This window comes from Myxocyprinus asiaticus, chromosome 22, assembly GCF_019703515.2.
Source record: "Myxocyprinus asiaticus isolate MX2 ecotype Aquarium Trade chromosome 22, UBuf_Myxa_2, whole genome shotgun sequence".
In the NCBI taxonomy this organism is placed as follows: Eukaryota; Metazoa; Chordata; class Actinopteri; order Cypriniformes; family Catostomidae; genus Myxocyprinus; species Myxocyprinus asiaticus.
Window position 1 is genome coordinate 42,890,131 of NC_059365.1, and position 27,969 is coordinate 42,918,099.

Here is a 27,969-nt window from a genome sequence, read left to right on the forward strand (position 1 = left end):
ACTAACATTTCCCACTGATCTAATGAAGTATATTAAGTTTATATCATTATAGTGGACTGCATGAGAATCGACGGGGAGAGTAAATATTGAAATTAAGAGTTATTTTATGTGTTTTTGAGCTAAATAAATAAAGGGGAGACTTGTTAGTTTTTAATGTTCTGTTCTGTTGAGATTTAGAAGAGTTTCTGTAATGTTGGAGTTTAGGGGGTTACCACTGCAGTGAAGAGTTGAGCTTGAGCTATATTTGACAATAATAAGCGTAAATTAATTGAAAGGTATTTGTTGGCGTGGCACAGTAATTGCAGTGAAAACATGTTTTTTATTTATTTTTATTAATGGCTAAAATCTTATTTATTTGTATATTAATGAATTATAAATGTTTTATTTTTTTAAAGGCATCATGTCATGATTTTTTTTTTTTTTTTTTTTTTTACATTATTTTCTCTTGGGGTTCACTTATAATGTTAGTAAAGTTTTTGCACAATCAACAGTCATAATACAGCATTAAATTACCTTTTTCCACCCTGACTCTTGCCCTTTCACTGAAACACGGTTCTCTGTGCTGTCCCCTTTAAGACTTCAATAAGAACTTAACTGATTTCATTCAAACTTTGATTTGTGGGAAAGGACTTTGTATATGCCCTATTTCCCAGCACTAATATTGTTTTACTTTTGTATTTTTTTAATTTGCTTCTGTTCCATTTCTTTGAGTGCAAATAAAATAAAATATACATGCCAACTTTGTTATGATTGACACCCCCCACAACACTTGTAGAACTGTATTTTCCAAGAATGAAAGAATTGCAAAATCCCCTGAAAACACAGTCCAGGCAATCATAAATAGCAATATTTCCCAATTCATGTGAAGCACGCAATAACATTTCTACAGTTGTTCTGACTGAAATAACAATCAAAAACTTAGTCGGCACACTGTTGCTCCCATATACTTATGTTATAAGGCATACACAATTTGGTTATACAATAATGCAAAAGCTGAAAACACTGGAAATAGTGCAGACTAACACAAGCTGTGTATGTGAAGGGTTAATAAATCTGTATCCAGCTATAATGGATGGTTGACCCTGGTGTTTGCCTCTGTAGTGTGGCCACTTCAATATGCATCCCGTAAGGGTCGACCGGTGGAGGAGATTGCCCTCGACTGTTTTCTGCTTAAATACGGGATAATAGGCATCCCAGTGCATTCATTTCATCCAAAGTACTTTAAATCCTGGTTAATATGAGAGAGATGAGATGGCAGCCACTATTGTATACTACACTATTGTCTTAGCAACAAGCTATGCTTTCTTCTTACATAATAAAATCATTTAATCTCACATCAGTATTTTGTGAGCAATCTGTATTTGTTTGCTAAGTAACCATGTAATAAGCATGATCTGCTCTGCGATGGAGTCCCAATCATAGTATATTTTGCAATAAAAACTGCTGACTACATTTCCTTACATATCAAACAAACACAGACAGAAACTAAGAAGAAAGAAAGTAGTATTACATTTGTTACTTAAATTTAATTAATGGCTTTTAATGAATTAAATTGGCATTACTGTTGTGTCTAATATAGTTGGCACTGCATCATCTTTCGATATAAACTCACTGAGCACGTTTTTAGGAACACTATACTAATACTGGGTAGGGCCTCTGTTGGCTCTTAAAACAGCCTCAATCCTTTGTGGCATGGATTCAACAAGATGTTGGAAACATTCCTTTGAGATTCTGGTCCATGTTGACATGACTGCATCACACAGTTACTATAGATTTGTCAGCTTCACATTTACGCTGCAAATCTCCCATTCTACCACATCACAAAGGTGTTCTATTGGATTCAGATCCGGTGACTGAGAAGGCCACTGAAGAACAGTGAACTCATTGTTGTCGGGCTTTACTGGTTGTTTAGATCAGTGTTACTATCAGAAATAATTAATAATAATTTCTGTAGTTACTAATCAATATTTAAATTAATTAATTGGATCTAACTCATTAAAACCTCATATGGGACTACGTTTAGGAGCAAGTTTGGTTATTAGCAATAATTAATAATTATCAAAGATAATTATTAATTATTAAAATCAATAGAACATTGATGAGAATCAATGTTAGCTTTTTTAATCCTTTAAATCAACAATTATCAAAGATAATCGTTAAATGTTAACATCGATGAAACATTAATTAAAATTAACACTAGCTTATTGATCATTCAAATTCAATCAAAGATAATTATCAATTATCAAAAATCAATAGAATATTAATAAGGATTAACATTGACGGGGCACCACCCTGAAATCAGGGACTAATAACCGAATATTATAACAGTCTCAATATTAGATTGTTTTCTTAGGAAAATCGACATCCGAAGAATATCGATTTTCGGGGAAAAAAACAATGAATGAAGGTTTGAATCTGAGCACTGACATCCCGTCAGCATGACACAGGTGTATTCAAAACAAACCAAAACACTTCTCTTTGTAATATAAACAACAGTTTATTTATGCAGTAATATCAATTAATAATTAATACAATGCAGTCAATAAACTTCCGACTTACAACCACAAACTAAACAGTGATATGATTAGATATGGAAATAAAAATAATCCTATAACACATAAGGTGTGTGTGTGACAGTGTGTGTGTGTGTGTGTCAGTGTGGTTAGTGAGAGAGAGAGAGAGAGAGAGATGATTAAGTGACAGCCTGAAAGCTGATTTCGCGATCGTGGGAGAGAAAGCAGCTGTGTTCATCACTCAGAGACGCGGTGGACGGCTCGTAAAAGTCCTGCGTTATTTGACTCTTTAATGGATGAACTCAGTTTCTGTTTCACCCGCGATGGCGAAATTGCACAATCCAATTTGGTTGGACCACAATACAGCAAAACAAATTCGTGATAATTAATACCCCGAGTATTAATAATGAGCGGACATGGCGGTCCGTAAACTGTACAAGCAAAAACCTTGAAACACAAGAATAACACACTATAATATTCTATCTCTGCCCAGACGTAAACCTCTTACTTGAATCGCATGAGGACACAGGTAGAATGTGTTTTCCTCCGTCCTTTAACTCTGACCCGGTTCCTTGAGGCTCGTGTGATGACGGGATCGGCGGGCGGTACGGCTGTTGATTCTTGGCGGGCTGGCGGAGAACTCAGAAGTGTCGACTTGATTGAAGATGGAAGAGAAATCTTTAATCTCTTCACTTCTGTAGGCAAACGGATGAAGATGCGAATTGCTCAGCGGTCTCCTTCGGATCTGTTAGAGTGTTCGGTTGAACACAGAGTAATCTCAACTCGTCCAGCGAGATGGAGATTGTATGGCTACAGTTTCAAGTCGGACATTACTTCCTTGTGCCATGAGGTTGCACCGGAGAGCAGGAAAAAGCTACGTCCGTATTCGGTGAACTAAGTCGCTGGAAGTGAATTCTGGAAGCATTTCAGAATTATTTGAACTCCTGATGATGTCATGTTTGAGGGACGTTCTGTTGTGTGCCTCATCCAATAGGAGTTGAGAGATCGATCCTTTAGTGAGCAAGGCTTCCTGGATTTGTAGTCTGTTTTGGACTCCCTTTGTTTGATTTTGGCACGATTTTTATCAGTAAAATTTATGACATGGAATGTGTGGGGGCTGAGTTAGGTTTTACGACTTGTGTTAGGCCTGCCTTTGTCTTCTATCTGAATACATGAGGCCCAACATTGTCATGTTCATGAAACCAGTTTGAGACAACTTTTGCTTTGTGACATTGTGCATGCTGGAAGTAGCCATTAGAATATGGGTAAATTGTGGCCATGAAGGGATCCACATGGTCAACAACAATACTCAAATAGGCTGTGGCATTCAGGCGATGATTGATTGGTATTAACGGGTCCAAAGTGTGTCAAGAAAACATTCCCCACACATTACACTACTACCACCAGGCTGAACTGTTGACACAAGACATGTCATTGATAAATGCTGTTGGTGCCAAATTCTGACCATACCATCTGTGTGCCTTAGCAGAAATCAAAACTCATCAGAACAGGTGACGTATTCCAGTACTGTCCAGTTTTGGTGAGCCTGTGCCAACCGCAGCCTCAGCTTTCTGTTCTTGGCTGACAGAAGTGGAACCTGATGTGGTCTTCTGCTGTTGTAGCTCGACCGCCACAAGGTTCGACATGTTGTGCATTCTGAGATGCTATTCTGCTCACGTCAATTGTACAGAGTGGTTATCTGAGTTACTGTAGCTTTCTGGCAGCTCAAACCGTTCTGACAATTCTCTTTTGACCTCTCTCATCAACAAGGTGTTTCTGTCCACAGAACTGCCACTCACTGGATGTTTTTTGTTTTTGGCACCATTCTGAATAAACTCTAGAGACTGTTCCCAGGAAAATCCCAGGAGATCAGCAGTTACAGAAATACTCAAACCAGCCCATCTGATATCAAAAATCATGCCACAGTCGAAATCACTGAGATCAGATTTTTCACCATTCTGATGGATGATTGAACATAAAAGGGTTAGTTCACCCAAAAATGAAAATCCTCTCATGATTTACTTGCCTTTAAGCCATCCCAGATGTGTATGAATTTCCTTCTTCAGCAGATTCGAAATGAAGATTTTTATAAATACATTTCAGCTCTTTTTGTCCATACAATGAAAGCGAATGGGTGCCATTAGACTGTTGGCTGTTTGACGGTCCAAAAGGCAAATTAAGGCAGCATAAATGACTCCTCACGACTCCATTTGATCAATTAACGTCTTCTGAAGCAAATCGATAGGTTTGTGCAAAAAATAAATCGATAATTAAAACTATATTAACTTTTAAAAATAGCTTCCTGCCAGCTGTCGATGCATCAGTAACATAAGTGCAATGGTGCGTTCACACGAGAAGTCGGAAGTGTGCACTTCATATACAACAGAGGAACGAATGTCAGGCGAGAGTTAGGTAATTTCAAACAGCAATAAAGCGCTGTGGAAGAAATTATTTAAAGTTAAAAACGTTTTAATTATCGATCGATTGGAGTCGTGTGGATTACTTTTATGCTGCCGTCATTTGCCTTTTGGACCGTCAATAAGCCAGCAGTCTAATGGCATCCATTCACTTGTAACATGTAATTTTAATTTACAGTGTTAACACAATAATTTGAATTTATATTTTAAACATGTTATTTCAGTTTATAGTTGAAACACATTTATTATTATGCAGTCGTTGCTTCACTTCACTGTCAAAAACTGTTATTTCAGTTTACAATAAAGGTTTGGCACCCTGTGCTGCAATGCATTTACCTTTTTTTTTCTTCTTTTTTACTTTTTTTTATACAGTGTAGTAAGAAATTATTAATATCAAATATTAATCATGTCAGCATCCGAGGGCGAATACCAATTGAAAGTGATCATCCCTATGCCCTACTCCCTTCAAAGGACAGATCTCTTGATGTGGGCACTAAAGGGAGCATGAAAGTACTGTATGAATGTACCCTTCACTAAAAGTCTTGTAAAAGGGCTCTTTGTGAAGCAAAAATAAATAAATAAAAATAAATAAATAAATAAATAAAACAGTTTTCTTAATTATGTTTGGAAGTTTCAAAATGTCCACATTGGAACGAACATTCGAGTGGTGTCCCCTTCCCCCAGTACCCTTCAAAGGTCCAAAACTGCAGTTTGGTTAACGCCCCATGTCAGCGTCCGGAGTAAACACTCCGTTTCTCTGAAAGCACGTGATCAGAGGAAAACGTCACTGCCAGTTCTATAAATAAGCCATTACCAATTATGTAGAGCGATCAGACTTGGAGAACTCAGAGGACGCTTCAAACTAAGGTAAAGTGAAAGTGTTTGAAGGGTATTCTAGGTTAGGCTGTGTATTTTGGCATTTTTGTTAGAATAGAGGCTACACAATGTTAGACTGCCTTTCACTATATAGCCTATTCCAGACTACTTTTAAGGGGCCGTTTACACGACAATGTTTTCAACTAAAAACGGAAAACTTTTGATGCGTTTTGGCTTTTCGTTTACACGACAACGGCGTTTTGGGGCCTAAAAACGCAAACTTTTGAAAACGGGTTTCAAAGTGCATGTTTTTTGAAAATGATGACGTCATGCGCACGCGTATTACATGTTATTAAAGAATGATGGATTGATGGGCATCAATTTGAGATGTATAATTATCAGTATGAATACTGGCGTCTGTGCAAATCAACGATTTATTCATTTTGAGTGTTTTTTTTTTGTGAAAACCTGCAATTTGAAAATCTTGAAATGAATGTATGGATTCAGATGGGAAAAATGTATTTGTATTTTAAATGTTATTTATTTATTTACTTAATTTTATTTGATGTACCTTTACCCTGCAATTCATTCACCCACCGCTTATGTATATAGCCTATAGACAGAGATGTGATGCCATGTACAGTATTCAATGATATGCTTAGAATATGAAAACATGAGGCAGTGGAAATGCATGTTAGATCCAGTGTACACAAGACCTCTCTCTCCGTCAGAAGATATCCATATATCAGAGTTCTGTCTGATATCCAAAACCAGTCAAAATCAACAGCTTATGTTAACTTACTCTCCTACCAGCCCAAGAGCCAGCAGGGGGAATACAGAAGAAGGCAGGAGACGAAGTGATAGTAAAAAATGAGCAGAGTTTATTGAATAATCTTGAGAGTTCAGTCTATAGGCATGCGCGCGAGACATTCAAAACTACAATGGCGGTCTACAGGACTGTGTTTGTGCTGCTCAAGATTTTGAGTTTATTGACGCTTCTCCAGCAAAGTAATTGTAGTACTACATATGTATTTTGCATACCAGAGTTCGACTACGATTAAAATCTAAATTTAAGTTGCACAAATAAGGGTTGATTTTTAAATTGAGATAAATCATTATTTTTCTGATCATTCTGTTGCACCAAACTTTAAACCTTGCTTCTTCCCTCTCTCACTCATGGCATGCGCAGGAAAATGTCCTCCTCGCTAAGTAGCTGTGAAATCACCTCGGTTGTAGTGCGGGAATCGGCTTTCCAAATGTTTGGAATCCCTATGGATGTTTTAACATTTGAGTCTTCTTTAAATCTGAGCGGGCTTTTTTCAAGTGCAGGATAGCCGCCTCAGGTGAGTCAAGTCCCCCCCCCAAACCCCCACCCCCATAACGATGTAGACAGCTTTTTTTTTAATACAGAATTATTTACAGAAATTAGTGTACAGGCATTATGGGAACATTTTACAGAAATGTTCTATATGTTAACATTTATTATATTTGTTATTTTATATAAATATAACTTGTATAAAACATTATATATTATATAAAATATCCATTTATTGTTACTTTCTCTCTATATTTAATTTCTGGTTATTTTTATTTAATACATTTTGTTAATAAAATGGGTTTACCAGAGGGGAATATAATTTTGGCAATGTCGTTGTGACACCTGCCGAAAATGTATTCCCCTCCCAATCTCAGGATTATGTTATTATTGTCCAATAACATTATTTTATGTGATGTACATCTAAGGCTGTGTGGCTGTAAGACCGATTCAATTGTTGTGGTGTCTGCTGGTTTGTTCTCTTGTTTTTCTGTTCTTGTCTCTCACTCATTCCTTCAGTAGACTGTTTGGTCAATTTAACCTTAAACACTACACAGAGTAGATTAAACACTGCTACAGTGTTAGTTTTTAACACTCTTGTAGATTGGGACAAATTGTACTGCGAGGAGTGTTAATTTAACACTAATCTTTTGACTGTAGCTTCAACAATGCAAAATCCCCAAAGGGCACAGCCTTCATAGCCATAAATGTCACGAGCATAAATGTGATGTGTGTGAAATTTCTCAAAGTTATTGAAAAGGGGGTCCCAGCACATAATGAAGTAATGTAACTTTGTATAAAAACGCAACAATCTTTCTCTTTAAATAACATGGCAAACTTTATTAACTTTTAAAAATAGCTTCCTGCCAGCTGTCGATGCATCAGTAACATAAGTGCAATGGTGCGTTCACACGAGAAGTCGGAAGTGTGCACTTCATATACAACAGAGGAACGAATGTCAGGCGAGAGTTAGGTAATTTCAAACAGCAATAAAGCGCTGTGGAAGAAATTATTTAAAGTTAAAAACGTTTCAATTATCGATCGATTGGAGTCGTGTGGATTACTTTTATGCTGCCGTCATTTGCCTTTTGGACCGTCAATAAGCCAGCAGTCTAATGGCATCCATTCACTTGTAACATGTAATTTTAATTTACAGTGTTAACACAATAATTTGAATTTATATTTTAAACATGTTATTTCAGTTTATAGTTGAAACACATTTATTATTATGCAGTCGTTGCTTCACTTCACTGTCAAAAACTGTTATTTCAGTTTACAATAAAGGTTTGGCACCCTGTGCTGCAATGCATTTACCTTTTTTTTTCTTCTTTTTTACTTTTTTTTATACAGTGTAGTAAGAAATTATTAATATCAAATATTAATCATGTCAGCATCCGAGGGCGAATACCAATTGAAAGTGATCATCCCTATGCCCTACTCCCTTCAAAGGACAGATCTCTTGATGTGGGCACTAAAGGGAGCATGAAAGTACTGTATGAATGTACCCTTCACTAAAAGTCTTGTAAAAGGGCTCTTTGTGAAGCAAAAATAAATAAATAAAAATAAATAAATAAAACAGTTTTCTTAATTATGTTTGGAAGTTTCAAAATGTCCACATTGGAACGAACATTCGAGTGGTGTCCCCTTCCCCCAGTACCCTTCAAAGGTCCAAAACTGCAGTTTGGTTAACGCCCCATGTCAGCGTCCGGAGTAAACACTCCGTTTCTCTGAAAGCACGTGATCAGAGGAAAACGTCACTGCCAGTTCTATAAATAAGCCATTACCAATTATGTAGAGCGATCAGACTTGGAGAACTCAGAGGACGCTTCAAACTAAGGTAAAGTGAAAGTGTTTGAAGGGTATTCTAGGTTAGGCTGTGTATTTTGGCATTTTTGTTAGAATAGAGGCTACGCAATGTTAGACTGCCTTTCACTATATAGCCTATTCCAGACTACTTTTAAGGGGCCGTTTACACGACAATGTTTTCAACTAAAAACGGAAAACTTTTTATGCGTTTTGGCTTTTCGTTTACACGACAACGGCGTTTTGGGGCCTAAAAACGCAAACTTTTGAAAACGGGTTTCAAAGTGCATGTTTTTTGAAAATGATGACGTCATGCGCACGCGTATTACATGTTATTAAAGAATGATGGATTGATGGGCATCAATTTGAGATGTATAATTATCAGTATGAATACTGGCGTCTGTGCAAATCAACGATTTATTCATTTTGAGTGGTTTTTTTTTATTTTTTTTTTATTTTTTTTGTGAAAACCTGCAATTTGAAAATCTTGAAATTAATGTATGGATTCAGATGGGAAAAATGTATTTGTATTTTAAATGTTATTTATTTATTTACTTAATTTTATTTGATGTACCTTTACCCTGTAATTCATTCACCCACCGCTTATGTATATAGCCTATAGACAGAGATGTGATGCCATGTACAGTATTCAATGATATGCTTAGAATATGAAAACATGAGGCAGTGGAAATGCATGTTAGATCCAGTGTACACAAGACCTCTCTCTCCGTCAGAAGATATCCATATATCAGAGTTCTGTCTGATATCCAAAACCAGTCAAAATCAACAGCTTATGTTAACTTACTCTCCTACCAGCCCAAGAGCCAGCAGGGGGAATACAGAAGAAGGCAGGAGACGAAGTGATAGTAAAAAATGAGCAGAGTTTATTGAATAATCTTGAGAGTTCAGTCTATAGGCATGCGCGCGAGACATTCAAAACTACAATGGCGGTCTACAGGACTGTGTTTGTGCTGCTCAAGATTTTGAGTTTATTGACGCTTCTCCAGCAAAGTAATTGTAGTACTACATATGTATTTTGCATACCAGAGTTCGACTACGATTAAAATCTAAATTTAAGTTGCACAAATAAGGGTTGATTTTTAAATTGAGATAAATCATTATTTTTCTGATCATTCTGTTGCACCAAACTTTAAACCTTGCTTCTTCCCTCTCTCACTCATGGCATGCGCAGGAAAATGTCCTCCTCGCTAAGTAGCTGTGAAATCACCTCGGTTGTAGTGCGGGAATCGGCTTTCCAAATGTTTGGAATCCCTATGGATGTTTTAACATTTGAGTCTTCTTTAAATCTGAGCGGGCTTTTTTCAAGTGCAGGATAGCCGCCTCAGGTGAGTCAAGTCCCGTCTTTCACCTGAACATGTAGGCATGTTAATTTTGCTCATTCAAAAATGTATGCTTTTGAGTAAGTAGACTAGAAAATAACTGTTTTAGACTAGCAATGCCATTTTTTTTAATCTACTGATTAAGAAGGCTATTTTCAACGAGGTGCCGACTGCTTAACGGGTTAAACTATATTTTATTCAGTGTACAAGTCATGTTTAGAATACATTAGGTTTATTGTAGGCTACATCACAGGAATATTTTTTAAACAATGTATTTGTTATTGGTTAACGTTCTTTACTCAACAGCTGTCATATTAGATCAATGGCTAATGTACGACTGCTCGTCGTGAAATACGCGCATTATTATTATTATTATTTTTTTTTTCTCTCTTGTAGATTTGGTTTAGTCTACCTGTTAATTATTTTCAACAATGTTCTGACTGTTTTAATATGTTAAGTAACTTTTGCTTTGTGAAGTCCGTTTAGAACAGGCTGGGTTGCTCCATTAATCCTGCACTATTCATTCAGTTGTTTTCAATAAATATGTCTGTTAAATATTCGCTAACGTTGATTGATTTAATGCACAATGATCATAATTCAAGGCGAGCACGTCGCAGATAAATGCCCCTTTTCAGTCGAATTTAGCATCGAATTTGGAATAGATTAAGTATTTTAAATGGGTCGCATAAACACTTTATTTATTTATTTATTTTTTTATACTGTTTTCTCATGGTTGGTTTTTCTTTAGACTAGTTGGTTACAAAACTTCAGTTTAAACAACTGTCAGATTAGTCTGAGCGCACATCCCTAAAAGAAACACAAATCTCTAACTACACATTATTTCAATATAAATGTATACTGGATAATGTAGCAGCAAAATTAACAGTAATTCCAGTGTAAGTCATCAGTAGAATTTATTTATTTATTTTTGTGTGTGTGCAAATTTTCAACTTGTATCTGGATCTCTTTTTTGTTCAATTTAGTTGTAAGAGATCAGTTCACTTTTCATTTACACAGTTATTTTTTGGAACCCACTCAACTTAAATATTATTATAATTTGTAAACAAATGATAATAATAATAATAATAATAATATATTATAATAGTAATATATCTCAATCGTGCACCTTTAACTTTTAAACCCTCACGCTTTTTTGACATTCTGAACTCTCCAGGAAGTCCTGTAAGTGTGTCTGTTTGTAGGCAAGTTCACAGTAGTTTAATTAGCTTCTTATTCAATTTCTGGTAAAAAAAAAAAAAAAAAAAAAATGACCTCCAATGCCGTTATAAATGCATATGTTAACCGAACTATTGAGCATCTACATCTGAGATGTTGTTCACTGCTGTGAAGGCTAAAAATAGCTGCGAGTGTGTGTGTGTGTAAACAGATAAGCGCCATTCACTTACGCGCTGGAGCAGTGCGTGCATTTTATATATTATAAAACACAGCCTTTTGTGATTCACAGAGCTATCGCACATCTTCAAGTGGCTTAGAATAAAATGCATGAGTTATATGAACAACTTTAATGGTGTTTTAATGGTTCTTTTATGTCATGACTAACACACAGTATCGGATTTGGATAGGGCTCGTCGGACCGATACCCGATCCGTCTAAAAGTTTCAGTATCGGAACCGATACCAATCCAGGTATCAGATCGGTGCATCCCTATTTTAAACCACAGAATACATTTATTTTATATACATATATCCAACTCGTCACCAAAGTACCACAATAAAAAGTTTACAGCTCTTATACACACAGTCAATTCTTCAAACGCGATCTTCCTCCGATGCGTACTGCCATTTGTTTACATTAGTAGCGGTTGTCATTTGTCAAACAAACAGCTACTCACAGAGTCTTTTCAAGCACATAATGTTTATTTTACGTAACAGCCTAATTGTCACAAAGTACCACGATAACAGTTCACAGATTGTATATGCACAGCCATCATAGCTAAATGCGATCTTCCCATGCATGCAGCCACGCCTACTTATTAGGTGCAGATGCGGTTTTCATTCACACAAACAGCAACTCGAACTGTCTTTTAAAGCATATAATTAATCTGTTTTCTGAAACAGACAGCCAAACTATTACAAAAGCACCACGATAACAGTTTAAAACTCATATACTCATGAGAACATGCTGATCGAGTGCGATTATCCGACGCATGCAACCAAGTCTGTATACATTGGTGCTTGTTACATTCCTCCCCATTCTTGGGTTGGGGAAGTGTAAAAATTAGGGAAAACTCCTGACCCAGCACTGCACACAGACAATCCAATAAAAGGTATCAAGGCAATGATTTTTATTTACAAAAAGGTAAAGGGAAGCAATAAACTTCAGGAGGAGGCCAGGCCAAAATAATAAACAAAAAGGTATACTATATTTGAAAGGGAGCATTAACTGACCTTACAAAAGAACACCACAGATCTCTTACCTCAACTCCCTGACTAGCATCAAAACAGGAAAAAACAGGAAATGCCAACAAAAGTGGTGCCTTCCTCCCTACAGCTTCCAGATAATATAAACTCAATGTTCTCAGCTTTTTAGCAGGCTAATGATTAAAAAAATAAAAAGAACTTTCAAAACTAGTTAGATATGTAGCAAAAGGCTGCTACTAACATTTGCTATAACTTTTACAACATGTTAGCAATCAACAGTAGCAACATATGGTCTGGAGCAGTAGATAAGAGTCCTCTCATGCAGGCTTTCCTCCCAGCTGCTTATCTCCCTTCAGCAACCAATCCTCACTGTTGAGCACCTCCGTGATGATTGGCATAGCTGTTGTTAGTTAGATCGGCTGAAGGGAGAGAGAGAGAGAGAGAGAGAGAGAGAGAGAGAGAGAGAGAGAGAGAGAGACTAAAGAGAGACAGAGAAGAGCAACAAGAAAATACAAGCCAACTGCACAGAACATTGCACAGTGTCAAAATAAATCATCTTAAAATACATACAGAGATATATTAATATACAATTAAATAGAAGAGAAATATACGTCTGGGACGTAACACTTGTCACACACACACACACACACACACAATGTCTGAGAAGTCAAACCGGACTGCCGATATTGTTTGTTTTTTACATCTATAAAAACGAAATAAAAAAACAAATACAGTACAGCAGACATAGCCCATTTGTCACGTTTACTATATTATGTACTTTGTTTTTTATTTTTTAAGACAAGAAATCTAAAATTTAAAAATAAATAAAAAAAATACTCCTGTACACTCTGCCTACCTAAACTGGCTGTACAGTGTCACGTGCAAAAATAACTCACTCCAGGGGGCACTGCAGGGGAATTTAGACCCTACTCATGATTAGGTTTATGAGCTAGGGCAGAGCAGTGGCGGCCTGTGCATTTTAAGTCTAGTCCTTCAGTGCGATTCATGCCATTTAAAAAACACAGTTTCACAATAAATAAGACTTGAAACAACTCTGAATGCTCAAGTAAGCCTAATTTTAATTGCAGCACGATTATTTTGTGAAATAAATGTCTCCTGAACTGACATTCAGAAATATATTTTTTCATATGAAGATGTCTACATAGAAAAAGCTATCTTATAATATTTGCAATTTAAATGTTGCTTGCAATAAATGTTTTGTCAGGGTACACAATTACTTTTCAATACTTGCTCCGACACTGAATGCTCAAGCTGCCTAATTTACACTTAGAAAACTCCTGATGTTGCTATAGCAATGCAAAAAGCACTTACCAATTTGCTTGAAGTGAAAATCAGTCCTCCTTTCCTGTTTAATAAATTAAGCAATCACACGGTCATGCAGAACATCTCGTGTTTTGAAATCCATAAGGATCTCTTTCTCAATGGCGATAGCTGCAGTGATGACAGCCAACCTGTCAGACAGCTTAATCTTGCGCTCTTCGCTTTCAAAATACGTACACCACTTAAAGCGTGACTGCGTCACTCAAGTCCAGCTTGAAGGCCTCGACCGGGACATATCCTAAAGACCACACCTACCAAGAACAAAGAAATCAATCTGATTGGCTGATGAATCTGACAATATGACATTAGATACCTAATCATTTGCACTGTTGAGTGATTCAGTAGAAATTCTGAAGACTTAACGGGGTTAACGCGCTGCTTCGAAATGTGATTTGTGAAATAGCCATCACGCTTTGCTTGTAAACATCAAGGAATAAATTCTGATTGAATATACATTTCGTTTTTCCTTTTTGTTTGATGAATTAGGAGTGGAAAGTGGTGAATGACTTTTTTTTTTAATATTAGGCATGTTAGATTAGCAGAGAAGGCTTTGCTGGCCCTGAGAATTTGCCACTGGGGCAGAGTGTTCTACGCACTTGCATACATCAGTATACACGCTGTGACATTTTAACGGTCCGAGTTGGGGTGGCAAGTGCTAAGCTCATTTCGAGGATGGCAGTTGCCACCTCGTGCCACCCTTCTGGCCACGCCCCTAAGCTGAGGTGGTTTAAATAAAAAAAATGTACCTACAATAAAACATGAATGACTGAGTAAACGAACAGTGGATGTGCCATCATGTGCCCTCTGAGAGACGTTTATTATATTTATGTTAATGACCAGTAGTGGTGTTAACCACCATGCAAACCATGCAATTGCATGGGGAACCAGACGTTGGGGGGACCCGGTCAGAAAGCAAAGCAAACGGCTTTGAGCGGTTCACGTGCATTGTAAAGGCAAAGTGCTGCAGGTGCACCCATTCGTGCAAATCCAAACAATTGAAGCCGTTATTATACAAATCTAAAAACGCGACACAGTTTCACAGAAATGTAGGAGTTGACAGCGTTTCAACAGATTTGTAATGAGGAAGAGTGAGTAAAATGAGTTTGATACTGCAGTGCACTATATTGTTCAGTCAAAATTAAAGCTTGTAAGCTTTAAGAATTGTATAAAACAAATCCTCATAATAATAATAATTATTACTGGTGTCTTGGTGTCCTAGGCGAGATCCGACGTGGCACCCCCCCCAAACCCCCACCCTCATAACGATGTAGACAACTTTTTTTTAATACAGAACTATTTACAGAAATTAGTGTACAGGCATTATGGGAACATTTTACAGAAATGTTCTATATGTTAACATTTATTATATTTGTTATTTTATATAAATATAACTTGTATAAAACATTATATATTATATAAAATATCCATTTATTGTTACTTTCTCTCTATATTTAATTTCTGGTTATTTTTATTTAATACATTTTGTGAATAAAATGGGTTTACCAGAGGGGAATATAATTTTGGCAATGTCGTTGTGACACCTGCCGAAAATGTATTCCCCTCCCAATCTCAGGATTATGTTATTATTGTCCAATAACATTATTTTATGTGATGTACATCTAAGGCTGTGTGGCTGTAAGACCGATTCAATTGTTGTGGTGTCTGCTGGTTTGTTCTCTTGTTTTTCTGTTCTTGTCTCTCACTCATTCCTTCAGTAGACTGTTTGGTCAATTTAACCTTAAACACTACACAGAGTAGATTAAACACTGCTACAGTGTTAGTTTTTAACACTCTTGTAGATTGGGACAAATTGTACTGCGAGGAGTGTTAATTTAACACTAATCTTTTGACTGTAGCTTCAACAATGCAAAATCCCCAAAGGGCACAGCCTTCATAGCCATAAATGTCACGAGCATAAATGTGATGTGTGTGAAATTTCTCAAAGTTATTGAAAAGGGGGTCCCAGCACATAATGAAGTAATGTAACTTTGTATAAAAACGCAACAATCTTTCTCTTTAAATAACATGGCAAACTTTATTAACTTTTAAAAATAGCTTCCTGCCAGCTGTCGATGCATCAGTAACATAAGTGCAATGGTGCGTTCACACGAGAAGTCGGAAGTGTGCACTTCATATACAACAGAGGAACGAATGTCAGGCGAGAGTTAGGTAATTTCAAACAGCAATAAAGCGCTGTGGAAGAAATTATTTAAAGTTAAAAACGTTTTAATTATCGATCGATTGGAGTCGTGTGGATTACTTTTATGCTGCCGTCATTTGCCTTTTGGACCGTCAATAAGCCAGCAGTCTAATGGCATCCATTCACTTGTAACATGTAATTTTAATTTACAGTGTTAACACAATAATTTGAATTTATATTTTAAACATGTTATTTCAGTTTATAGTTGAAACACATTTATTATTATGCAGTCGTTGCTTCACTTCACTGTCAAAAACTGTTATTTCAGTTTACAATAAAGGTTTGGCACCCTGTGCTGCAATGCATTTACCTTTTTTTTTCTTCTTTTTTACTTTTTTTTATACAGTGTAGTAAGAAATTATTAATATCAAATATTAATCATGTCAGCATCCGAGGGCGAATACCAATTGAAAGTGATCATCCCTATGCCCTACTCCCTTCAAAGGACAGATCTCTTGATGTGGGCACTAAAGGGAGCATGAAAGTACTGTATGAATGTACCCTTCACTAAAAGTCTTGTAAAAGGGCTCTTTGTGAAGCAAAAATAAATAAATAAAAATAAATAAATAAAACAGTTTTCTTAATTATGTTTGGAAGTTTCAAAATGTCCACATTGGAACGAACATTCGAGTGGTGTCCCCTTCCCCCAGTACCCTTCAAAGGTCCAAAACTGCAGTTTGGTTAACGCCGCATGTCAGCGTCCGGAGTAAACACTCCGTTTCTCTGAAAGCACGTGATCAGAGGAAAACGTCACTGCCAGTTCTATAAATAAGCCATTACCAATTATGTAGAGCGATCAGACTTGGAGAACTCAGAGGACGCTTCAAACTAAGGTAAAGTGAAAGTGTTTGAAGGGTATTCTAGGTTAGGCTGTGTATTTTGGCATTTTTGTTAGAATAGAGGCTACGCAATGTTAGACTGCCTTTCACTATATAGCCTATTCCAGACTACTTTTAAGGGGCCGTTTACACGACAATGTTTTCAACTAAAAACGGAAAACTTTTTATGCGTTTTGGCTTTTCGTTTACACGACAACGGCGTTTTGGGGCCTAAAAACGCAAACTTTTGAAAACGGGTTTCAAAGTGCATGTTTTTTGAAAATGATGACGTCATGCGCACGCGTATTACATGTTATTAAAGAATGATGGATTGATGGGCATCAATTTGAGATGTATAATTATCAGTATGAATACTGGCGTCTGTGCAAATCAACGATTTATTCATTTTGAGTGTTTTTTTTATTTTTTTTGTTTATTTTTTTTTTTATTTATTTTTTTTTTTTTGTGAAAACCTGCAATTTGAAAATCTTGAAATTAATGTATGGATTCAGATGGGAAAAATGTATTTGTATTTTAAATGTTATTTATTTATTTACTTAATTTTATTTGATGTACCTTTACCCTGTAATTCATTCACCCACCGCTTATGTATATAGCCTATAGACAGAGATGTGATGCCATGTACAGTATTCAATGATATGCTTAGAATATGAAAACATGAGGCAGTGGAAATGCATGTTAGATCCAGTGTACACAAGACCTCTCTCTCCGTCAGAAGATATCCATATATCAGAGTTCTGTCTGATATCCAAAACCAGTCAAAATCAACAGCTTATGTTAACTTACTCTCCTACCAGCCCAAGAGCCAGCAGGGGGAATACAGAAGAAGGCAGGAGACGAAGTGATAGTAAAAAATGAGCAGAGTTTATTGAATAATCTTGAGAGTTCAGTCTATAGGCATGCGCGCGAGACATTCAAAACTACAATGGCGGTCTACAGGACTGTGTTTGTGCTGCTCAAGATTTTGAGTTTATTGACGCTTCTCCAGCAAAGTAATTGTAGTACTACATATGTATTTTGCATACCAGAGTTCGACTACGATTAAAATCTAAATTTAAGTTGCACAAATAAGGGTTGATTTTTAAATTGAGATAAATCATTATTTTTCTGATCATTCTGTTGCACCAAACTTTAAACCTTGCTTCTTCCCTCTCTCACTCATGGCATGCGCAGGAAAATGTCCTCCTCGCTAAGTAGCTGTGAAATCACCTCGGTTGTAGTGCGGGAATCGGCTTTCCAAATGTTTGGAATCCCTATGGATGTTTTAACATTTGAGTCTTCTTTAAATCTGAGCGGGCTTTTTTCAAGTGCAGGATAGCCGCCTCAGGTGAGTCAAGTCCCGTCTTTCACCTGAACATGTAGGCATGTTAATTTTGCTCATTCAAAAATGTATGCTTTTGAGTAAGTAGACTAGAAAATAACTGTTTTAGACTAGCAATGCCATTTTTTTTAATCTACTGATTAAGAAGGCTATTTTCAACGAGGTGCCGACTGCTTAACGGGTTAAACTATATTTTATTCAGTGTACAAGTCATGTTTAGAATACATTAGGTTTATTGTAGGCTACATCACAGGAATATTTTTTAAACAATGTATTTGTTATTGGTTAACGTTCTTTACTCAACAGCTGTCATATTAGATCAATGGCTAATGTACGACTGCTCGTCGTGAAATACGCGCATTATTATTATTATTATTTTTTTTCTCTCTTGTAGATTTGGTTTAGTCTACCTGTTAATTATTTTCAACAATGTTCTGACTGTTTTAATATGTTAAGTAACTTTTGCTTTGTGAAGTCCGTTTAGAACAGGCTGGGTTGCTCCATTAATCCTGCACTATTCATTCAGTTGTTTTCAATAAATATGTCTGTTAAATATTCGCTAACGTTGATTGATTTAATGCACAATGATCATAATTCAAGGCGAGCACGTCGCAGATAAATGCCCCTTTTCAGTCGAATTTAGCATCGAATTTGGAATAGATTAAGTATTTTAAATGGGTCGCATAAACACTTTATTTATTTATTTATTTTTTTATACTGTTTTCTCATGGTTGGTTTTTCTTTAGACTAGTTGGTTACAAAACTTCAGTTTAAACAACTGTCAGATTAGTCTGAGCGCACATCCCTAAAAGAAACACAAATCTCTAACTACACATTATTTCAATATAAATGTATACTGGATAATGTAGCAGCAAAATTAACAGTAATTCCAGTGTAAGTCATCAGTAGAATTTATTTATTTATTTTTGTGTGTGTGCAAATTTTCAACTTGTATCTGGATCTCTTTTTTGTTCAATTTAGTTGTAAGAGATCAGTTCACTTTTCATTTACACAGTTATTTTTTGGAACCCACTCAACTTAAATATTATTATAATTTGTAAACAAATGATAATAATAATAATAATAATAATAATATATTATAATAGTAATATATCTCAATCGTGCACCTTTAACTTTTAAACCCTCACGCTTTTTTGACATTCTGAACTCTCCAGGAAGTCCTGTAAGTGTGTCTGTTTGTAGGCAAGTTCACAGTAGTTTAATTAGCTTCTTATTCAATTTCTGGTAAAAAAAAAAAAAAAAAAAAAATGACCTCCAATGCCGTTATAAATGCATATGTTAACCGAACTATTGAGCATCTACATCTGAGATGTTGTTCACTGCTGTGAAGGCTAAAAATAGCTGCGAGTGTGTGTGTGTGTAAACAGATAAGCGCCATTCACTTACGCGCTGGAGCAGTGCGTGCATTTTATATATTATAAAACACAGCCTTTTGTGATTCACAGAGCTATCGCACATCTTCAAGTGGCTTAGAATAAAATGCATGAGTTATATGAACAACTTTAATGGTGTTTTAATGGTTCTTTTATGTCATGACTAACACACAGTATCGGATTTGGATAGGGCTCGTCGGACCGATACCCGATCCGTCTAAAAGTTTCAGTATCGGAACCGATACCAATCCAGGTATCAGATCGGTGCATCCCTATTTTAAACCACAGAATACATTTATTTTATATACATATATCCAACTCGTCACCAAAGTACCACAATAAAAAGTTTACAGCTCTTATACACACAGTCAATTCTTCAAACGCGATCTTCCTCCGATGCGTACTGCCATTTGTTTACATTAGTAGCGGTTGTCATTTGTCAAACAAACAGCTACTCACAGAGTCTTTTCAAGCACATAATGTTTATTTTACGTAACAGCCTAATTGTCACAAAGTACCACGATAACAGTTCACAGATTGTATATGCACAGCCATCATAGCTAAATGCGATCTTCCCATGCATGCAGCCACGCCTACTTATTAGGTGCAGATGCGGTTTTCATTCACACAAACAGCAACTCGAACTGTCTTTTAAAGCATATAATTAATCTGTTTTCTGAAACAGACAGCCAAACTATTACAAAAGCACCACGATAACAGTTTAAAACTCATATACTCATGAGAACATGCTGATCGAGTGCGATTATCCGACGCATGCAACCAAGTCTGTATACATTGGTGCTTGTTACATTCCTCCCCATTCTTGGGTTGGGGAAGTGTAAAAATTAGGGAAAACTCCTGACCCAGCACTGCACACAGACAATCCAATAAAAGGTATCAAGGCAATGATTTTTATTTACAAAAAGGTAAAGGGAAGCAATAAACTTCAGGAGGAGGCCAGGCCAAAATAATAAACAAAAAGGTATACTATATTTGAAAGGGAGCATTAACTGACCTTACAAAAGAACACCACAGATCTCTTACCTCAACTCCCTGACTAGCATCAAAACAGGAAAAAACAGGAAATGCCAACAAAAGTGGTGCCTTCCTCCCTACAGCTTCCAGATAATATAAACTCAATGTTCTCAGCTTTTTAGCAGGCTAATGATTAAAAAAATAAAAAGAACTTTCAAAACTAGTTAGATATGTAGCAAAAGGCTGCTACTAACATTTGCTATAACTTTTACAACATGTTAGCAATCAACAGTAGCAACATATGGTCTGGAGCAGTAGATAAGAGTCCTCTCATGCAGGCTTTCCTCCCAGCTGCTTATCTCCCTTCAGCAACCAATCCTCACTGTTGAGCACCTCCGTGATGATTGGCATAGCTGTTGTTAGTTAGATCGGCTGAAGGGAGAGAGAGAGAGAGAGAGAGAGAGAGAGAGAGAGAGAGAGAGAGAGAGAGAGACTAAAGAGAGACAGAGAAGAGCAACAAGAAAATACAAGCCAACTGCACAGAACATTGCACAGTGTCAAAATAAATCATCTTAAAATACATACAGAGATATATTAATATACAATTAAATAGAAGAGAAATATACGTCTGGGACGTAACACTTGTCACACACACACACACACACACACACAATGTCTGAGAAGTCAAACCGGACTGCCGATATTGTTTGTTTTTTACATCTATAAAAACGAAATAAAAAAACAAATACAGTACAGCAGACATAGCCCATTTGTCACGTTTACTATATTATGTACTTTGTTTTTTATTTTTTAAGACAAGAAATCTAAAATTTAAAAATAAATAAAAAAAATACTCCTGTACACTCTGCCTACCTAAACTGGCTGTACAGTGTCACGTGCAAAAATAACTCACTCCAGGGGGCACTGCAGGGGAATTTAGACCCTACTCATGATTAGGTTTATGAGCTAGGGCAGAGCAGTGGCGGCCTGTGCATTTTAAGTCTAGTCCTTCAGTGCGATTCATGCCATTTAAAAAACACAGTTTCACAATAAATAAGACTTGAAACAACTCTGAATGCTCAAGTAAGCCTAATTTTAATTGCAGCACGATTATTTTGTGAAATAAATGTCTCCTGAACTGACATTCAGAAATATATTTTTTCATATGAAGATGTCTACATAGAAAAAGCTATCTTATAATATTTGCAATTTAAATGTTGCTTGCAATAAATGTTTTGTCAGGGTACACAATTACTTTTCAATACTTGCTCCGACACTGAATGCTCAAGCTGCCTAATTTACACTTAGAAAACTCCTGATGTTGCTATAGCAATGCAAAAAGCACTTACCAATTTGCTTGAAGTGAAAATCAGTCCTCCTTTCCTGTTTAATAAATTAAGCAATCACACGGTCATGCAGAACATCTCGTGTTTTGAAATCCATAAGGATCTCTTTCTCAATGGCGATAGCTGCAGTGATGACAGCCAACCTGTCAGACAGCTTAATCTTGCGCTCTTCGCTTTCAAAATACGTACACCACTTAAAGCGTGACTGCGTCACTCAAGTCCAGCTTGAAGGCCTCGACCGGGACATATCCTAAAGACCACACCTACCAAGAACAAAGAAATCAATCTGATTGGCTGATGAATCTGACAATATGACATTAGATACCTAATCATTTGCACTGTTGAGTGATTCAGTAGAAATTCTGAAGACTTAACGGGGTTAACGCGCTGCTTCGAAATGTGATTTGTGAAATAGCCATCACGCTTTGCTTGTAAACATCAAGGAATAAATTCTGATTGAATATACATTTCGTTTTTCCTTTTTGTTTGATGAATTAGGAGTGGAAAGTGGTGAATGACTTTTTTTTTTAATATTAGGCATGTTAGATTAGCAGAGAAGGCTTTGCTGGCCCTGAGAATTTGCCACTGGGGCAGAGTGTTCTACGCACTTGCATACATCAGTATACACGCTGTGACATTTTAACGGTCCGAGTTGGGGTGGCAAGTGCTAAGCTCATTTCGAGGATGGCAGTTGCCACCTCGTGCCACCCTTCTGGCCACGCCCCTAAGCTGAGGTGGTTTAAATAAAAAAAATGTACCTACAATAAAACATGAATGACTGAGTAAACGAACAGTGGATGTGCCATCATGTGCCCTCTGAGAGACGTTTATTATATTTATGTTAATGACCAGTAGTGGTGTTAACCACCATGCAAACCATGCAATTGCATGGGGAACCAGACGTTGGGGGGACCCGGTCAGAAAGCAAAGCAAACGGCTTTGAGCGGTTCACGTGCATTGTAAAGGCAAAGTGCTGCAGGTGCACCCATTCGTGCAAATCCAAACAATTGAAGCCGTTATTATACAAATCTAAAAACGCGACACAGTTTCACAGAAATGTAGGAGTTGACAGCGTTTCAACAGATTTGTAATGAGGAAGAGTGAGTAAAATGAGTTTGATACTGCAGTGCACTATATTGTTCAGTCAAAATTAAAGCTTGTAAGCTTTAAGAATTGTATAAAACAAATCCTCATAATAATAATAATTATTACTGGTGTCTTGGTGTCCTAGGCGAGATCCGACGTGGCACCCCCCCCAAACCCCCACCCTCATAACGATGTAGACAACTTTTGTTTAATACAGAACTATTTACAGAAATTAGTGTACAGGCATTATGGGAACATTTTACAGAAATGTTCTATATGTTAACATTTATTATATTTGTTATTTTATATAAATATAACTTGTATAAAACATTATATATTATATAAAATATCCATTTATTGTTACTTTCTCTCTATATTTAATTTCTGGTTATTTTTATTTAATACATTTTGTGAATAAAATGGGTTTACCAGAGGGGAATATAATTTTGGCAATGTCGTTGTGACACCTGCCGAAAATGTATTCCCCTCCCAATCTCAGGATTATGTTATTATTGTCCAATAACATTATTTTATGTGATGTACATCTAAGGCTGTGTGGCTGTAAGACCGATTCAATTGTTGTGGTGTCTGCTGGTTTGTTCTCTTGTTTTTCTGTTCTTGTCTCTCACTCATTCCTTCAGTAGACTGTTTGGTCAATTTAACCTTAAACACTACACAGAGTAGATTAAACACTGCTACAGTGTTAGTTTTTAACACTCTTGTAGATTGGGACAAATTGTACTGCGAGGAGTGTTAATTTAACACTAATCTTTTGACTGTAGCTTCAACAATGCAAAATCCCCAAAGGGCACAGCCTTCATAGCCATAAAAGTCACGAGCATAAATGTGATGTGTGTGAAATTTCTCAAAGTTATTGAAAAGGGGGTCCCAGCACATAATGAAGTAATGTAACTTTGTATAAAAACGCAACATTCTTTCTCTTTAAATAACATGGCAGCAGTTTTTGAGTCAACAGCTGACCTCGTAGCAGATGTCTTTTCAGTGTTATTTTTATGTGTTATACAAGCTGTAAAATGGACACATTTTTTGGAAGAAAAACATGACCATGGTTTTTGGGACGTAAGGTGTTGGAAATATAATTGAATAATAATAACGTTCTGAAGTGTATTTATTTTCTTGGCCTTTTAAGAGTAAGTAATAAATCTATTTTAAAACTGAGGTGAGTTTAATAATTTATTTTTTAGATGTAATGATACACTGACATACAACTCTCAGAACTATAAGCAAAGTAAGAGTATGCCATCTACAGTCCTATTGTTACACTGTAAACATTATTTGCCTCATACGTATATTCCCTTACATTTTGTCCGATATATGTTTCTAAACTTTGTCTGTCTATGTATCTTTCCGTATACACTGATTTTTGTTTTTAATGTGTGTATTTTTAAGTGACTAGTAAGTACAATGGGAAGAGTGAATACAATGACACGCTAAGTTAATTAATAATAAATGTCAACAGCATAAACCTCACATCACCACAGTATTGGATCGTTAAACTCAAGTTTATTTCAATCAGACATTAAAACAGCTTTGCTTTGGCAAAAGTTAAAATCAAAGAGAAATGAGTAAACTTTCCTTAATTCCTAACGCTGTCGAAGTTTCGGTTCTGTTTCTAAATTGAATCGATCTGCTAAATTTGATTTCTACTTATTAATGTATGCGTGGACAACACTTCCATGTTCATAGTATGCCTTCTCGGTGCTAGCTGTGTGGAAAAAGATCGCTTATGAACGGCTATAGTAAACAAGATGGCGCTCAAGCTCGCAGCACCAGCATATCAACCGTGTGACGCACATGCACGTGAGGGGCAGTCGCATTCTGGCAGTGAGTCAGGCTCTGCATTCCAAAAGGGATAAAATCTGCCTCTGAAGGGCACTTCGAAGGGGGAACGGTCGTGGCCGCCATGTTGAAGGGTTATTCCATAAATAGCTGCTTCGAAGGGCAAGCAGTTTGGAACCGGACCGTACGTCATAAATCTGCAGGTCTGGTTCCATAAACAAAAAGTCTGTGATTTATAAAGGGTTTTAATGATTATAATGAACTTAAAAAACAACAACATTTAAATCAGTTGTTTGGAACTGGCTTTTGTTTGTGTTATTTAAATTCACTTGATCTGTTATTCCAATAAAAGTGTTGAAATAAAATACATATTCAGAGTGACATTTTAGTTATTTAATTGAACATATATTGTACATTGTATAGTGGTTAATATTTTGGTTCATATTTTTTTTTTAAATAAAACATTTAAACATGAAGCTTACATTTCTTCATAAAGTCTAAAAGTTTTAAAGCATTTTGTTTCTGTTTGCATTTGAAAATAGTTAAGACTAAAGCTAAATCATGTGTAAATATTTCTGATTGGGTGCAGGTGATGTTCATTAGCGTCAGAGTTTGTGCCAGGGCAGCAGCTCCTTTGGCTTGGATAGATGACGCTGAAGTGCGTTCCAAATGACAGAAATTGTTGAGCCCTACACCCTTCAAAGCTCTCACTCTAGAGGGCAAACCCTCTGAAGGGATTAGGTCATAGGCATTAGCCTTTCGAAATGGAACGCATCCAGAATTCGTCACAACACAGCACCCTACATTGCCTCAAAGTCATTGAACAAAATGGTTTTTCCTGACTGTTACTGATACATATGGTTGTAGGCTTTGTCCTGTACTGTTTAGAATATACTAAAGGTACTTAACTCACTTGATGAAATATCCTAATTTTTTTCTGACACAGGTGTGTGCCTGCTGACCAGAAGAGGACCTGATTGATACCATGAAGACGGCACTGTTGTTCGCAGTGCACCCTGTGCTGGGTGTGGTCGCGACTGCAGCACTTATAGGCTACACAGCCTACAAACTCAGTAAGAGTGAGTCTAAACTAGACATTGTAGGCAAAAACAACCAAGGGGGACTTTATCCATCTATCTATATATATATATATATATATATATATATATATAGATAGATAGATGGATAAAAAAACGTTTACTACTTTATGCACACTTTTATTAAATAATCCGTACATAATAAAAAAAATGTGTGATTGTGTGTTTACATGTGTGTCTCTCCGCTGTGTTTCTTTACAGCCCAGGAGGGCTCTCACTGTCAGCGTCGTTCTCGCTCACGTTCTCCTAACCGCTCTTCTCCTAACCGCTCGTCTTCTCGGGAACATGAGCTCAAGGTTTCCGCCCAGGAGGCGCTGGATTCCATTGGTTCCAGTCACCAGCTGCGGGGTTCAAGGGAACGAGCGGGCCGGGGCCAACACGTCTTCAACAACGGACTCCTGGATTTCCACCGCAGCGTTCTACAGGACCTGCTAAACGAACTGGACGTCTATGAGCAGGAACTGGTGGAGGACCTGCTGAAGGACATCAGCGCCTCCCTCTCCCAACACGAACGCAACGCCATCAGCAGTATGGTGGTCCACTTCAGGTCAGTATGTGTTTCTGTGTGTTTTAATGTGCGCAGGTGGGATAAGAACTATAATTCTGTAATGTGCACTCATCTGTGTGTGTGTGTGTGTGTGTGTGTGTAGTTGGAATGAGTTCTATTTGGATTACAATGCAGAGGTGTTTGGCGTGTTTGTGCGGGAGCTCCGGAAAGCGCTAGTGGCATACCTCAAGGCTTGTACATCCGTCTACCACGGCGGAGACCGCGCACTCTGCAGGCTGACTGAGCGCGTGCGGTTCATTGTTAACCAGATAGTGAGGCATGAGGTGTATGTGGACCCACTGGCCCGCGATCGCTGGCTGTTTCAGAACCCCGGCTGCGACCAGGTGTACCGTCAGGTCAGAGACGCAGTGGACAGAATGTTCAAGAACATCCTACAGGACTTCAAAAAGGTTTCCGAAAAGATCAAGTTCTTTCGCAGGAGAAACAACTGGAACTGGCCGTAATGGTCACAGAGAAGGGCTACACACACACACACACACACACACACACACACACACACACATATAAACACACAAACACATAGCCTACACATAAAAACAAACATAAACACAAACACATGCATAACCGCTTTATGCCAGCATGCTCCGTTTAAGAACACATGAGATTACCATGGTTTCCCGAGTGATGTGCTTGAAATATTCATTAAAGATTTCTGATCGCCATTATTGATCCTCTGACTTCTTTCTATCCTCTGTACTGTGCAGTTGTATTAGTATTCAATGTGGTGATACTTAAACATCTTAATGAGTCGTTAAATGACTGCGTCCAGGGGCTGGATTCATGAAAATGTTCTTAAAAGAGAAGAAGTTCTTAATGTTCTGAAGTACAATTCTTGAAAAATTCTTAAGAAGTTCTCATATATTTTCTTAAGAACATCATTTTATTTAAGAAAAAAAAAATTATGATTTTAAAATGGATGTTTATGTATCTTGTGTTTTATCATTTCTATATAAAGCACTTTGAATTATCATTGTGTATGAAATGTGCTATATAAATAAACTTGCTTTGCCTTATGAATAAAATGGCTTTATGACTGTCTGATTATACTAGCCTGCTCATGAGGTTGCCTACATTTTTTTATGTAAAGTGCGTGATATGTGTTAGTTTAACGCAAGGATGTATTTGGGGGGACATGTCCCCCTCAATGTCTATGGTGGTTACAGCCCTGGTTTAACTGCTTTAACCGTAGAATTTACTTGCTGGTAACCATTGTACAACTTTTAATTTGACATGGAGCAAAAGAAAAGAAACAAAAATTTAAGTAGACATGAGCTAGATGTTCTTATTGAGGAAATTACTGCAAGGAGAAAAGTTTTGCAGGAAGCTTGATAATTATATAATTATTGTATGTCTATGGACTCTTAAGATCACTATGCAGCACATCCATTTGATTTATTTATGTTTAATTGCACAACAA

General features: G+C 36.8%; 2 protein-coding genes across 17 annotated transcripts in view; one reads left to right on the top strand and one right to left on the bottom strand.

Annotated features, from left to right (window-relative positions):
• Positions 1-27,969, bottom strand: part of LOC127413334 (mitochondrial nicotinamide adenine dinucleotide transporter SLC25A51-like) — a 207,697-nt gene that overhangs the window by 35,296 nt on the left and 144,432 nt on the right. Inside the window, exon 1 of one of the 2 annotated variants that reach the window (XM_051650392.1) lies at positions 3,022-3,487. The exons of the other annotated variant lie outside the window; for it this stretch is intronic. The gene's annotated coding sequence lies outside the window, so the exon portion shown is untranslated. Of the gene's footprint in view, positions 1-3,021; positions 3,488-27,969 lie in introns of those variants that run through there. 2 annotated transcript variants of the gene reach the window in all.
• Positions 5,655-27,070, top strand: LOC127413341 (uncharacterized). Of its 15 annotated transcripts, none has more exons than XM_051650424.1 (5): positions 5,673-5,797; positions 6,936-7,089; positions 25,834-25,966; positions 26,186-26,531; positions 26,635-27,070. In XM_051650424.1, exons 3-5 carry the CDS (start codon positions 25,873-25,875, stop codon positions 26,993-26,995), a joined length of 801 nt encoding a protein of 266 aa, XP_051506384.1. In that variant the 5' UTR covers positions 5,673-5,797; positions 6,936-7,089; positions 25,834-25,872; the 3' UTR covers positions 26,996-27,070. The 15 variants fall into 15 exon arrangements, with proteins under 15 accessions (XP_051506377.1, XP_051506387.1, XP_051506384.1 ...); XM_051650430.1 differs by having other exon boundaries at positions 5,674-5,797; positions 25,834-25,960; XM_051650423.1 differs by lacking the exon at positions 6,936-7,089 and adding an exon at positions 10,057-10,210 and having other exon boundaries at positions 5,674-5,797.